At 46.7% G+C, this 12,687-nt stretch overlaps 1 protein-coding gene across 1 annotated transcript in view; it reads right to left on the reverse strand.

The window, feature by feature from the left end:
- Positions 1-12,687, reverse strand: part of SYCP2 (synaptonemal complex protein 2) — a 74,790-nt gene that overhangs the window by 49,632 nt on the left and 12,471 nt on the right. The window contains exons 10-15 of the mRNA XM_084854304.1: positions 8,503-8,563; positions 8,122-8,270; positions 6,670-6,744; positions 4,903-5,061; positions 4,702-4,798; positions 2,720-2,892 (exon numbers count right to left, since the gene is read on the reverse strand). Of these exons, the coding sequence (XP_084710430.1) occupies positions 2,720-2,892; positions 4,702-4,798; positions 4,903-5,061; positions 6,670-6,744; positions 8,122-8,270; positions 8,503-8,563 (714 nt within the window). The remainder of the gene's footprint in view (positions 1-2,719; positions 2,893-4,701; positions 4,799-4,902; positions 5,062-6,669; positions 6,745-8,121; positions 8,271-8,502; positions 8,564-12,687) is intronic.

Raw genomic sequence — 12,687 nt, forward strand, 5'->3', positions numbered from 1 at the left:
CCGGGTTATCCCATGAAGCAGATGGGTGGGAGATTCAAGACTGATAAAAGGGGAGATTCAAGACTGATAAAAGGAAGTACTTCTTCACACCACCCATAAACTAGGGAATTCACTACCACAAGATGTAGTGATAGCCACCAATTCGGATGGCTATTACTATTACTAATGTTATTTCTATACTGCCAAATAGCTGAGGCTGGGCGGTTCACAACTCACAAAAAATACAACCACATTATAAAAACCACACATTATTACATAATACAACAGTATAATAAAACTCAGGCTAAAAATTCTTGACATACAAAATTTAAAACAATTTCAATAGCTAAAAACAATTTCAATACACAATTTTAATAACAGACCTATTCAAGACAGCTGACATAAGTGCCCCATCATATGCCATTAAATGCTTGCGAGTAGAGGGCAATCCCAAAAGCTCCGCTGGGTGGCACGTGGAGGATTGAATAGAGGCAGCAAAAAGTTGTTTCCTTGCTGCCTTCCCTGCCCCTTAAAAGGGGATTAGAAAATTTATGGAGGATAAGGCTATCAATGGCTACTAGTCCTTCCGCCTTCCAACGCTTCCTCCAGCATCATCCCAGAATGCAGGGCACAGAATAATGGGCTCAAGTTACAGGAAGCCAGATTCCGGCTGGACATCAGGAAAAACTTCCTGTTAGAGCAAGACGACAATGGATCCACTTACCTAGGGAGGTGGTGGGCTCTCCCACACTGGAGGCATTCAAGACGAGGCTGGACAGCCATCTGTCAGGGATGCTCTGACTTAGATTCCTGCATTAAGCAGGGGGTTGGACTTGATGGCCTTGTAGGACCCTTCCAACCCCACTATTCTATGATTCTATGATCCAGCATGGCTCTTCTTATGTTCTTATGCCTTTGGGAAATTACCTGTTTAGTCTAAAAGAAGCATAGCACTACTGCTCCCCCAGGCTGCTGACCTGCCCATGTCCCCCAGTGATATGAAGAACTCCTAGCCATGGGCTTTTCCAGCATCATAAACCTTGTCCCAGAGGGCCCACGGGGAAATGGGCGGCTCTTTGCCAGCTTCAGCCAAGACCAGGGATACTTTGTAAGCTTCCGTGTAGCTTCGGGTTGGACTCGATGGCCTTGTAGGCCCCTTCCAGCCCTACTATTCTATGATTCTATGATTCCCAATTATTTGAATCTACCCTAATTTTCGCAAATATGTAATAGTTAGGGATGTCAGAGAATTCCGCCATGGATCTCAGGGAGGCCGAATGCCAGCGCATTCAGCCCCCCCGAAATCGGTGGTGGAACGGTCTGCCCCCCCCGCCCCCCCCCCGGGACGAGACTTACCTGGGGCGGATCTTCCTGGCGGCGGGGGCTCCGGTGGCGGTTCAGCGGCGGCCGGTCTTCTGACCGGCTGCCGCCACTGCCATTTCCAGTTTTTTTTAAAAAAAAGACATGATAGGCTACGTAAAGATTTACGTAACCTATCACAGCTAGGTTTAAAAAAAAAAACCGTGATAGGCTACGTAAATGTTTACGTAGCCTATCACGGCTGACTTAAAACAACAACAACGCGCGTACGCAAATGGCGGCGGCCACGTCCGCCTCCATTTGCGTTCCTTATTTTGGCACGTCTTAGTCTACATCAAGATTTACGTAGACTAAGACGGCGAAAATAAGGGGAACGCAAATAGCGTAGCTGTCAGGGTGGACACTGAGCCCATAGAATCCCAGAGTAGTTCTGATGCTGAGGAAGAGCAGTCGCTCCTTCGGGAGAGGAGCGTGCTCCTTTTTTCCCAGGACCAACAGCAGACGGAGATTCCTCCCACCCACATTCCTAGTTTAGAAAGCAGTCCAGGGAGTGACTCAGCACAGATAGCAGACTGGGGGGGATGCGCGTCGCAGACGCACAGAGCGGCGCCAAATGGTTCGTGCTCAAAGAATGGTTGTGCCCAGAGGATCCAAGGGAAAAGGGGAGGGATTCTCCCTAGTCCTTATATTCAGGGGTCTGCCAGTAATTGCCCTTCAAACGGGGACCAACTGTTCTAACTTAGGGCATAGGGATGCTGCTGCTCAGATCTAGTTGCTACCTGTAGAGCTGTTAAGTTGTAAAAGAAGAATAAAGATTTGAAAAGAATCCCTTTGTCTGTGTCTGGACTTGGCTACTGGATTAGACTGAGAGCCTTCCAAGGAGCCCTTGACAGCTAAAAAAGGAGCGCGCTCCTCTCCCGAAGGAGTGACTGCTCTTCCTCAGCATCAGAACTACTCTGGGATTCTATGGGCTTAGTGTCCACCCTGACAGTAGCGTCCGTAAATCTTGATGTAGACTTAAGACGTGCGAAAATAAGGAATGCAAATGGCGGCGGCCGTGGCCGCCGCCATTTGCGTACGCGCATGTTTTTTTTTAAGTCAGCCGTGATAGGCTACATAAACATTAACGTAGCCTATCATGGCTGACTGCAGGGACGCAAATGGCGGCGGCTACAGCCGCTGCCATTTACGTCCCTGCTAGCCATCGGCCGGATGTCCGGCTGCTGGCGGAGCCGGCTGGCAGCTCCGCAGAATCCCTGCGGAGCACAGCTAGCCAGCCAGAATTCCTGGGGGGGGGGAGGAACGGAGCGCCTCCCCCCCCGTCCAGGATTCCGGGGGGAGGGAAGGAGCACCTCCCCCCCCACCATCAACATAATCCGTGAAAGGTAAGTGACTTTCGTACATCCCTAGTAATAGTTACCTTTTCTACAGAATTATTATTTTTTAGAGACTTGGTTACAGAACAAACAGGCACATAATCATCTTCCAAACTGAAATTCATTGTTCTTCTCTCAGGTATTGAGACAATATCTACTCTTCCCACAAAGCTTGTCATTTGAAGAGGTGTTTTAATCCGTCCTTTTCGTGGAGTTGCTGGAAATAAAGCCGCATTTCGGTTATATAAATGAAGTTTGTTGTGCTTTGTGTTGTTTGCACCAAAATTACAGTAAATAGACTTACTATGGACTTCATAATCTTATGGGATGGGGGATGGCCAAGATGACTGCTCAGGATCCCTTCTAACTCTGTGATTTCTGTGAACAGAGCTATCAGTGTGGGTTGCCTGAGGCAATGCCTCTTAAGACCTGACTAAAAAGATTGATAGCCCATAATATTCAGGTGATGTGACACAATGGGAGCTAAGAAGACCCAAGAAGGTATGAGTGATGAGTGGAGATTAAGATGGACAAAAGTCTGACCTGATGTAGGGCAGCTTCATAAGTTCCCAACCACCCCTTAGCCAAGCTGCTCACCCGATAATGCCATAGTGGGTTGCAGCATGTACCGGCTCCTCTTTTGAATATTCAAGCTGCAGCGGGTGGGTGCTGTGGCTTATTGTGTCATGCAAACCCGGTCAGGATGGCTTATGCAAGGGTTACCCTGAGTTAAACAACCCAGAGTTAAACAACTCAAACAACCCATGATTTCTTATTTAATCCTTAAACAACCCAGGCATTGGCTGTAACATGCAAACCAAGTCTCTGTGTGTGAGCAGCATGTGGGTGTCATCACCAACACAGCCCAATTGGTGGGGTCAGGCAGTGTTTCCATAAAACCTGGGGGCATGTCTGTTGTTTTCGCACCACCGAGGGATATTCTGTGTTCTTCCCCCTTATCTCCTGGGCTGAGAAGGTATGTGATACGGCAGCAATTCTACCAGTGCAGCAGCAACATATGTTCCCCCTCCCTCCAGCATACTAGGAGTATAAAGTAGGGATGGCGGAGAATTTCTCCCTGAATCTTCGGGGGGCCGAGTGCCAACGCATTCGGCCCCCCGAAACCGGCGGTGAAATTCTCCGCCCCCCCGCCCCCCCCCCCCCCCCGGGATGGGACTTACCTTTGGCGAATGTCCCTCCCAGCGGTGGATCCCGGTGGCCATTACAAACTAAAGTAAAAAAAAAACAAAAAACCCCGTGATAGGCTACGTAACGATTAACGTAGCCTATCACAGCTAGATTTCCAAAGTCAGCTGTGATAGGCTACGTAAATCGTTACGTAGCCTATCACGGGTGACTTTGGGGGGGGGGAAGCACGTACGCAAATGGCGGCGCCCCATGGGCGCCGCCATTTGCGTTCCTTATTTGGTCCCAGTAGTCTACATAAAGATTTACGTAGACTACGGTGAAAATAAGGGCGCCGCCATTTGCGTACACGCCTTTTTTTTCCCCCAAAGTCACCCGTGATAGGCTACGTAACGATTTACGTAGCCTATCATGGCTGACTTTGGAAATCTAGCCGTGATAGGCTGCGTAAATCGTTACGTAGCCTATCACGGGGTGTTTTTGTTGTTGTTGTTGTTTTACTTTTGTATTTTGCGGCCGGGGAGACGGGGCGCTTCTCCCAGGCCTGAATTTCGGCCGGGCGAGGCGGGGCGCCTCCCCCCCCCCGACCTGAATTTCAGCCGGGCGAGGCGGGGCGCCTCCCCCCCCCCGGCCTGAATTTCGGGGGGAGAAGCGAAGCGCCTCCCCCCACCACGAAGCATGCTGCGGGACCGGGTAAGTGACTTTCGTACATCCCTAGTATAAAGTTGCTCCACTTGAGATCTTATGAAAGGTATTTTATTTCTTGTTTCCAGTTGATCATAGCTGTGGCCCAGGTGTGATAACAGTTTGTATAGTGAATATTAAATAGTAATAAAAACAAATTAGTTAATGGCACATTACAACATCTCATCTAACTTACAAGTATTAACCAGTGGTAATGGACTCCTCATAGACAATCTGCCACTGGATGGCACAATCATCGATGCCTCAGACATTTTCCTTTTAGCTGGGGTAATCTTAAAATAAAATAGAAAAGCATAAATTTAAGGTAACATTCATTTGTTTAACCATGCCATGTAGAATATGCCTTCCTCCGTTACAATTTAATAAATAAACGTACTTTGGATTGAACTGTTTGGAAGTCCATTGTGTTAGCTTTTTCATTCAGATTTTTCTGTGTTTGAGGATATTGGTTTCGTAGGGAATAACTACCCTTTTCTTCTAGTGGTTTAACATTTTTTTCTTTCAATGGTGATATTTGACTTTCCGGCACAAGGACCTGTTCAGTATTTTTTTTTTTAAAAAAGTAAACTCCTAGTTAAATTCTTAACACATTATTAAAAACATTTCAAATAAAAGTCCCAGACCTCACCAAGCAACAATGAAATCAACAAGCACAACTGTTCTGACCACTGTAAAGTGCTTTTTAAATTCCAGGGGTAGTATCCAATGTTAGTTGTAGGTTGAGTAGACCTATTGAAATGAATAGGACAAGTAAGTTTTGACTAACTTCTCATTCATTTCAATGGGTCTACACTACATAGGACTAACATTGGATACTACCCCAGGAATGTAAGCAATAGTTTGCAATGCAACAAGAGTGCTACAGTTCAGAATTAGTAAATTAAAAACCTGCTGTGGATTTCCAGTTCAGAGCTAAAGACTGCTTACCCACATTAATTAGTACAGGTACCCCTTTAGAGTGCAATCCTATAGAAGTAAGAAGTAAGCCTCTGATCTTGGAGGCTTCTAGGAATCCTGTGCCTTGCTGGGCTGCTGGTGGCAGGAGCAACGGAGGCAATTTTCACCTCTCCATCCTCCTTTTTTATTTTATCCTCAAGATGAGCCTCTGAGCCCATCTAGAGTAGTTGCACTGCCAGGAGTGGGACTGGAGAAGCAGCAGGATACAGAGGATCCTGGCTTCTCCTTTCCCCTCATCACCCACCAGAACACTCACTTTTTCTTCTTGCCAAAGTCACATTTGCAACCTCAGGAAGCAGCTGCCGCAGTTCTTTCTGTGGTGGCTGGGAGGGGGGAGGGAGAGGAACCCAGAGGCCAGGTGGCTGAGAAGGAACAGATTTCAAAAACTGAGGGATATATCCAAAAGGTTGTACCCAGTATTAGTCTAATCTGATCCCTATTTATTTCAATGAGTCTCCTCTAAGTAAGACTAACACTGGATACAGCCCTGAATAATGTTGGCTCAGAGTGAAATAGAGGGCAGGCAGTTGCTCTCTTGGTGCAGCATTTACCGCACCAGGAGTGGGACCTCTGGGGCTCTCCAGAGACGCTGCTAGTATTGCTGAGGGGTCTCTAGAGCACATGCTCTAGACAGGCCTGCAGCCCCTGCTTTCCCACTGCAGCAAATGCCACAGTGGGAGAGCAGCTGGCCTGGCTTTCTGGAGCACCCACTGGAAGTGGCGGGCCCTCCTGGTGGCGGGAGAGTGTGCAATTCACTCCTGCTCCTGCTCCACCACCTGAGGTGAGGGATTAACCCCAGCTCATGGGAGGGCTGGCCCTGGGGAAGTGTCAGATAAGCAGGGATTTCCCTGTATGAGAACACTGTGTGTGTGTGTCCCCATAATCATAGGATCTGGGCATGCATATCTGAACTGTGAGTAAAACAGCAGCCTCAAAAGCAAATATGCACACACCAAGATCCACCTGTTTTTGCTGGGATTTATGCGGGCAGATAAGTGCCAGCTGGTGGCCTGTGAATACCTTTTTAAAAGCAACCTGGAGATTTTCATGAGAAAGAGTTTTGTGTAGACAGAGAAATTTTAAAATGTGTACCATCTGTAGCTACAATGTTCCTCTTCCACATTTATTAGACAGAGGCTTGCCCTTAGGTAATTGAATAGTTCACTCTCTTAACTAAATTATATACCTGCGATCCACTTTCATCAAAAATTACATGCACTGTTGTTTTGGCAACCGACATAGTATTCTTCCTTGTAAATCCCTAAAAAAATGCAAGAAAGAAATATTTCACAGTACAAAATACAAAAGAAAGCTTGTAATAGGTTTAAAAGGCCTCATTTTTCCAGTTTAGATTCTTTTTATTTACAGTAAAGAAATAATGTAATTTTCAGATTATGAAGTATCAGGCCCTTGGTCAGAACTGGAATGTTTTGTTTTATTTTCTATTGGGAAAAATCCACTAATTAAAAAAAAAGCTGGAGAAATGCCTTCTAGGGATGTACGAAAGTCTCTTACCTGTATCGAAATTTGATTCGCGGTGGGGGGGAGGCGCTCCGTCCCTCCCCCCAAAATTCTGGGCATGGGGGTGCTCCGTCCCTCCACCCCCGAATCCTGGCCGGCCGGGCCACAAATGGCGGCGGCCGTAGCCGCCGCCATTTGCGTCCCTGCAGTCAGCCGTGATAGGCTACGTAAATGTTTACATAGCCTATCATGGCTGACTTAAAAACAAACAAACCGCGCGTACGGAAATGGCGGCGCCCATGGGCGTCGCCATTTGTGTTCCTTATTTTGGCACGTCTAGTCTACGTAAACATTTACGTAGACTACAGCGAAAATAAGGGGAACGCAAATAGCGTAGCCATTTGCGTATGCACGGGTTTTTTTTTTTTCACTCAGCTGTGATAGGCTACGTAAACATTTACGTAGCCTATCATGGTATTATTTAAAAATCTAGCCGTGATAGGCTACGTAAATCTTTACATAGCCTATCACGTTTTTGTTGTTGTTGTTGGTTTACTGGAAATGGTGGCACCGAACCGCCGCCGCAGCCACCAGGAGGATTTGCTCAAGGTAAGTCCCGTCCCGGAGGAGGGGAGACAGTTTCGCCACTAATTTCAGGGTGACATCCCTACTTCAAACAAATGATCTGCAATGCCTTCCCTATTAATTTTCCTGTCATTTGCATCTCATTGAAAAGTGGCATTATAAGTTCAGGACAGTGTATCTGAAGAACTGGGCATGCAATTTTTGTGAGGGCAAGATTTTCTAAATTGTTATTTTACAAGTTCGTTCAGAACCCAGTAGTATTGTAGATTGTTCCCTATTTAAAATGCAAGTTATTGTACATCTGTCTGGTCTAACAAGTGGTCCTCCTCCATTTTGTGCAACTGAATTACCTGCATACCTTGTGCAACAAGGCACCACATTTTTTTATTTTGTGACAAGTCCACAATAACTGCTAGGAACTTCTTGCTTTATAATTGGGACACTTACCTTCAACTGCTTATATGCAGCTTTTACTTTGGGAATAATTTGTGATACAGGAAGAACAGGAGAACCAATTATGAAAACACTAAACAGTGGTTCATCATTTCTGTTTCAGTTAGGGGTGTGGGGGGGAGAGAAGATTTGATTTTACCTGACATTTAGTTTCACCATAAACTTTCTTTGCTGCATCCACAATTTCCAATGCAGAATCAAATTGCAGTATTATTTTCTCCCCTTCCTGGATACCCACAGACATAGGATTGTTTAGATGAATTGTTAACAACTTCTTTTTGTCTTTTTCTATATAAAAATGAAACATATTCATTAGTATTAAATGGTTAAATGTATTTGCTTTGTAAAAACTGAAAAAGCACACAACACCCGGATAAATGAGGCCTTAAAAGCAAATACGTGTGTGTGTGTGTGTGTGTGTGTGAAGAAATTAGCAAAGATCTTTCCATTGGCTCATTACTTCACCCTTAAATAAAAACAGCAATTTGAGAATAAGAAATGAATTAATGTGCTCCAGTACCTTCAATAATGTATGTTTCAACGTCTTCCTCAGGTACGCACACAGTTTCCCACTGATGACCCTAAAAATAATATTTGTGGAAAAATGTTGAAAACTCTTGTACTGTTCTTAGTTTAATATCCTATTAGAATATATATACTGCTAAAGAGCAACTAGTTATCCTGGAGGACTACATTGTGAAGTGTGTGAAGGACAGTGGAGCAGGACCTCAACCAAGTCCCTCTGAAGTAACCTATAACATCTGTTACATCTTTAACTAGGCATGCTAGGAGGTGGTCACAAGGCAGCTTCTGCCTCAGTCAGTTCCCACATTGCTGATCATTTGCATTGCAGATGTTATTTTTTAATGGTAATAAAGTTGTGGCCCACAATAACCCAATACATGTGTCTTGCCTCTTTACTCCATGTGTAGGTGCAACAGCAACAGATGACATCTCTCTACATCAGGGATGAGCAACCTTTTAACCCCTCAGGGACAATATTTTGAGGGATACATACCATTGGGTGCTGAGACCAGGTCTTGTGTCCCCACCCCCACTCTCTCTCTTTCTCACACAGACACACACACACCAACATTCTCACTCTGTCCCCCCCACTCACTCACATACTCTCCCACTCTCACACCCATTCATACACACTCAATCCTCCCTCCCCACTCACACACTGTCTCCACCACTCATTCACACACTCTCATCAGGACAACAATGACAGGGGAGGTTTAATTCTTCTCTCCCACATGATCTCAATGAAGATTACCCCATGCTGCTTTAGGCTTTTTCAGATGCCATGGGCTGACCACCTCATCTTTTTTGTACATTTTTTTTTGTAAATTGCATTTCTGGGCATTGCAAAAAGATCTATCTCAGGTCTACCCCGCTTTCTGAAGATCATTTTTAGAATTGTCTTGGCTAGTTGCCATTTGTGGGAACACTGGTGATGGTGACTGAGAGTCTGCTAGGACACTGTTTGCTCCAGAGATATGGAGAGCCATCAGACAAATGGCTCTCACAATGACCCGGTTGTAAATGTCCATGGAGAGATGAAAGAGACCTGGGGAATGCATTCCCCCTTCTTGTTTAGGTACCATAAAATCACAGTATTGTCTGTGAGAATCTGAATATGTCAATGTAGAAGATACGGCTCGAAGGCACATGGTGCCTTCCAAACCGCCATTAACTCCAGGAAATTTATGTGGGAGGTAGTCTCTGTGGAGGACCAGAGACCTTGCGCTTGTAGAGGTCCGCTGTGGGCTCCCCAACCTAGTAAGAAAGCATCTGTCATCAGGACCCTGGACGGAAGAGAGGGGAGGAAGGGCATCCCCTGGATCAGAAGTGTGGAATTCATCCACCACGTCAGGCTGGAAGTTACCTCCACCGGTCCACAGTCAGGCCCATTCACAACTGACACTGACGCTGCCATGTGGTCTAGGAAACATTGAATGTTGTGTACCCTGGTGCGGTGCTCAAAATATATCAAAGTGGCATGGTTGACTAAGTCTGTGATGCAATTTGAGGGAAGATATGCCTGGCCACTCCTGGTATTGAGAATAGCCCCTATGAACTGTACTCTTTGCATGGGAGTCAGATGGGATTTCTCCCTGTTTATCCTAAGTAGGGATGTACGAAAGTCACTTACCTGTTCACGGATTATGTTGGTAGTGGGGGGGGCGCTCCGTCCCTCACCCCGGAATCCTCGCGGGGGGGAGGCGCTCCGTTCCTCCCCCCCAGAATCCTCCGAGGCCGGCTGTGCTCCGCGGCAGCTCTGCGGAGCAGCCGGCCAGGCCCGGCCAGGCCAGAGCCATCCACAGCCAGATTTCTGGCCGTGGAGGGCTCTGGGTTAAAAAAACAAAACAAAACCGCGTATGCAAATGGCGGCGGCTACGGCTGCCGCCATTTGCATTCCTTATTTTTGCCCTCTTAATCTACGTAAATATTTACGTAGACTATGACGGCGAAAATTAAGGGGAATGCAAATAGCGTAGTGGGCGCTATTTGCATCCCTTTTTGATTCCCCGTTTTAGCCTACGTAAATATTTACGAAGCCGCTGCCGGAGCCGCCGCCGCCGCCTGGAAGATCCGCCCCAGGTGAGTCTTGTCCCAGGGGGATCCGCGGGGGGGCGGGGGGGGCAGGCCGTTCCGCTACGGATTTCGGGGGCTGAATGCACTGGCATTCGGCTTCACCATGATCTGTGGCGGAATTCTCTGCCATCCCTAATCCTAAATCCTAGTGCCTGGAGGAGGTTCCGAACAACTACAATAGCTTGAGATAGAGCTTCCTGGGAGACATCCACCAAAAGCCAATCGTTGAGATACAGGTAGATTTCTATGCCCTTGATACAGAGGTAAGTGCAAACCACAGCCATACACTTGGTGAACACACGTGGGGCTGTTGATAAGCTGAATGGAAGGACTTCTATTCTATTCTGTATCCTCTGCGAATAATAGCTGGTACCCACTTGTCTGATGTTATTCTTGCCCAAGCCAGATAAAGGTTCTTCAGGAGATCCCCAAAAGGTAGGTTGTAAGGGACGGTCATATTGTCCATGCTGATAATCCGCACGGTATCAATCTGGGGATCGGTATCGAGAAGGCAAGGCACTTTGTCAAGGAGACAATGTAGGCCGGTACTGAGGAGACTGTAGTTGCATATCCTGATGGCCTGGCATCAGAGAGTGAGATCTTCGTGCTCAAATTGTTGGAGCTGGATGGGGTGGAAGAGGTGGCATGTCCCTCACTTCACCCTCAGAGGCTGTAGAGACCAGGTCCAAAACCACTATTTGAGTGGGTGAGGCCACAGTACATATAGGAGAGTTAAGCAGAGGAGGGGGAGGCGGGATGTCCCTCTCCTTCTCTTGCTGTTTGGAGGCTCTCTTCTTCTTTTTTTCCGGTGCATCTGCAGCTGGTTCGGGGTGTTTAGCCTTTTTAGAAAGTCCTCTGGCCACCGAGAGGGTTAGAGTTCTACCCGGTGTAGATGGGTCTGCTCTAACAAGCTCCATAGTTGACGGAGGAGGAGTGTTTTGAGTTGTAGAAGCCGTCCCCTTCGTGCTTGTTGAAGGAGCAACAGGGGACTGTTCATAAGGTGTCTGGGCCTTAGGCATGTCTACTGCCTGAGGGCTCATTACCAAAGGATCGCTTTTAGTCGATCTGCCCTATTCTTGCAGGCCTGCTTCGATAAGGATTTGAAGTTATGGCAACATTCCACTTTATGGGATTCACCCAGACAAATGAGGTATAGAGAGTGACCATCTGAAGAAGGCACTTTACTGCCACAAGCAGTACATTTCCAAAATGGGGCCTTTTGGGCCATAAGCTGAGAGATGCGTTGCTGCTGAGGCACTCATAATCATCCTTCCCCTTCACCTCCTTTTTTTCTTTAAAATATAGATAGAAGTAGGCAAAGACAGAAAGAAGCAAGATAGAAAAAGGCAGAAATACTCAATACTGACAAAACGTCGAAGAAGCTCCCTATGAAGTAACCCTGAGGCAGTCAATAAGGAACTGAGGGGAAGGCAGGAACCTGTGCAGTATGGGGGAGGGGTTTCCGCCAAAACTTGCTCAGCTTGGAAGTTTCCCAAGCGAGTCTCCGTGTAGGTGGAGAGCCCAATATGTGTGATACACAGAGACTACGAAGAACTTGCTGTCACTCTATCACTCAATTGCGAAATAGCACTAACACGATAGCGCATTAGTCCAGGGGTGCCTGCTGACTCCTGCTGAGGTCAAGGAGGCTTGTACTGGAAAATGCACTATCACGCAATTGCGCTATCGTGTGATAGCACAAATGCATGTTAGTGCTATTTTGCGATAAGAGTCATAGGAAGATTGAGACATACAGGATATGCATAATGATGGAAGACGACCTGAGATAAACCTGATTTTCAGGCTGTAGTGGGAGTACTTACTTGCCTGCGATAGCAGGCTTATACGCACTAGTGTTCTAGCACTAATTTTCAATGATGTTTCAAAAGTTGATCCCTTGGCATCCTGCTCCAAAACAGTGATGAAACTTCCAGAAAACAGGCAGAGGGAAAGGATTGGGTCACTGAGGTCACAGGCAGGTGAGTGATACACCCACAAGAGCTGGGCTACACGCCCCATGGGCAGGACTATGATACTGAACCCAGTACGATTGTGGAAACAGGTCAGTAATGGAGCTGAAGTAAGCTGGAAAAGTCAGACTATAACC

This window comes from Heloderma suspectum, chromosome 4 (genome assembly GCF_057233095.1).
Source record: "Heloderma suspectum isolate Gila_16-S chromosome 4, 16-S_ref, whole genome shotgun sequence".
In the NCBI taxonomy this organism is placed as follows: Eukaryota; Metazoa; Chordata; class Lepidosauria; order Squamata; family Helodermatidae; genus Heloderma; species Heloderma suspectum.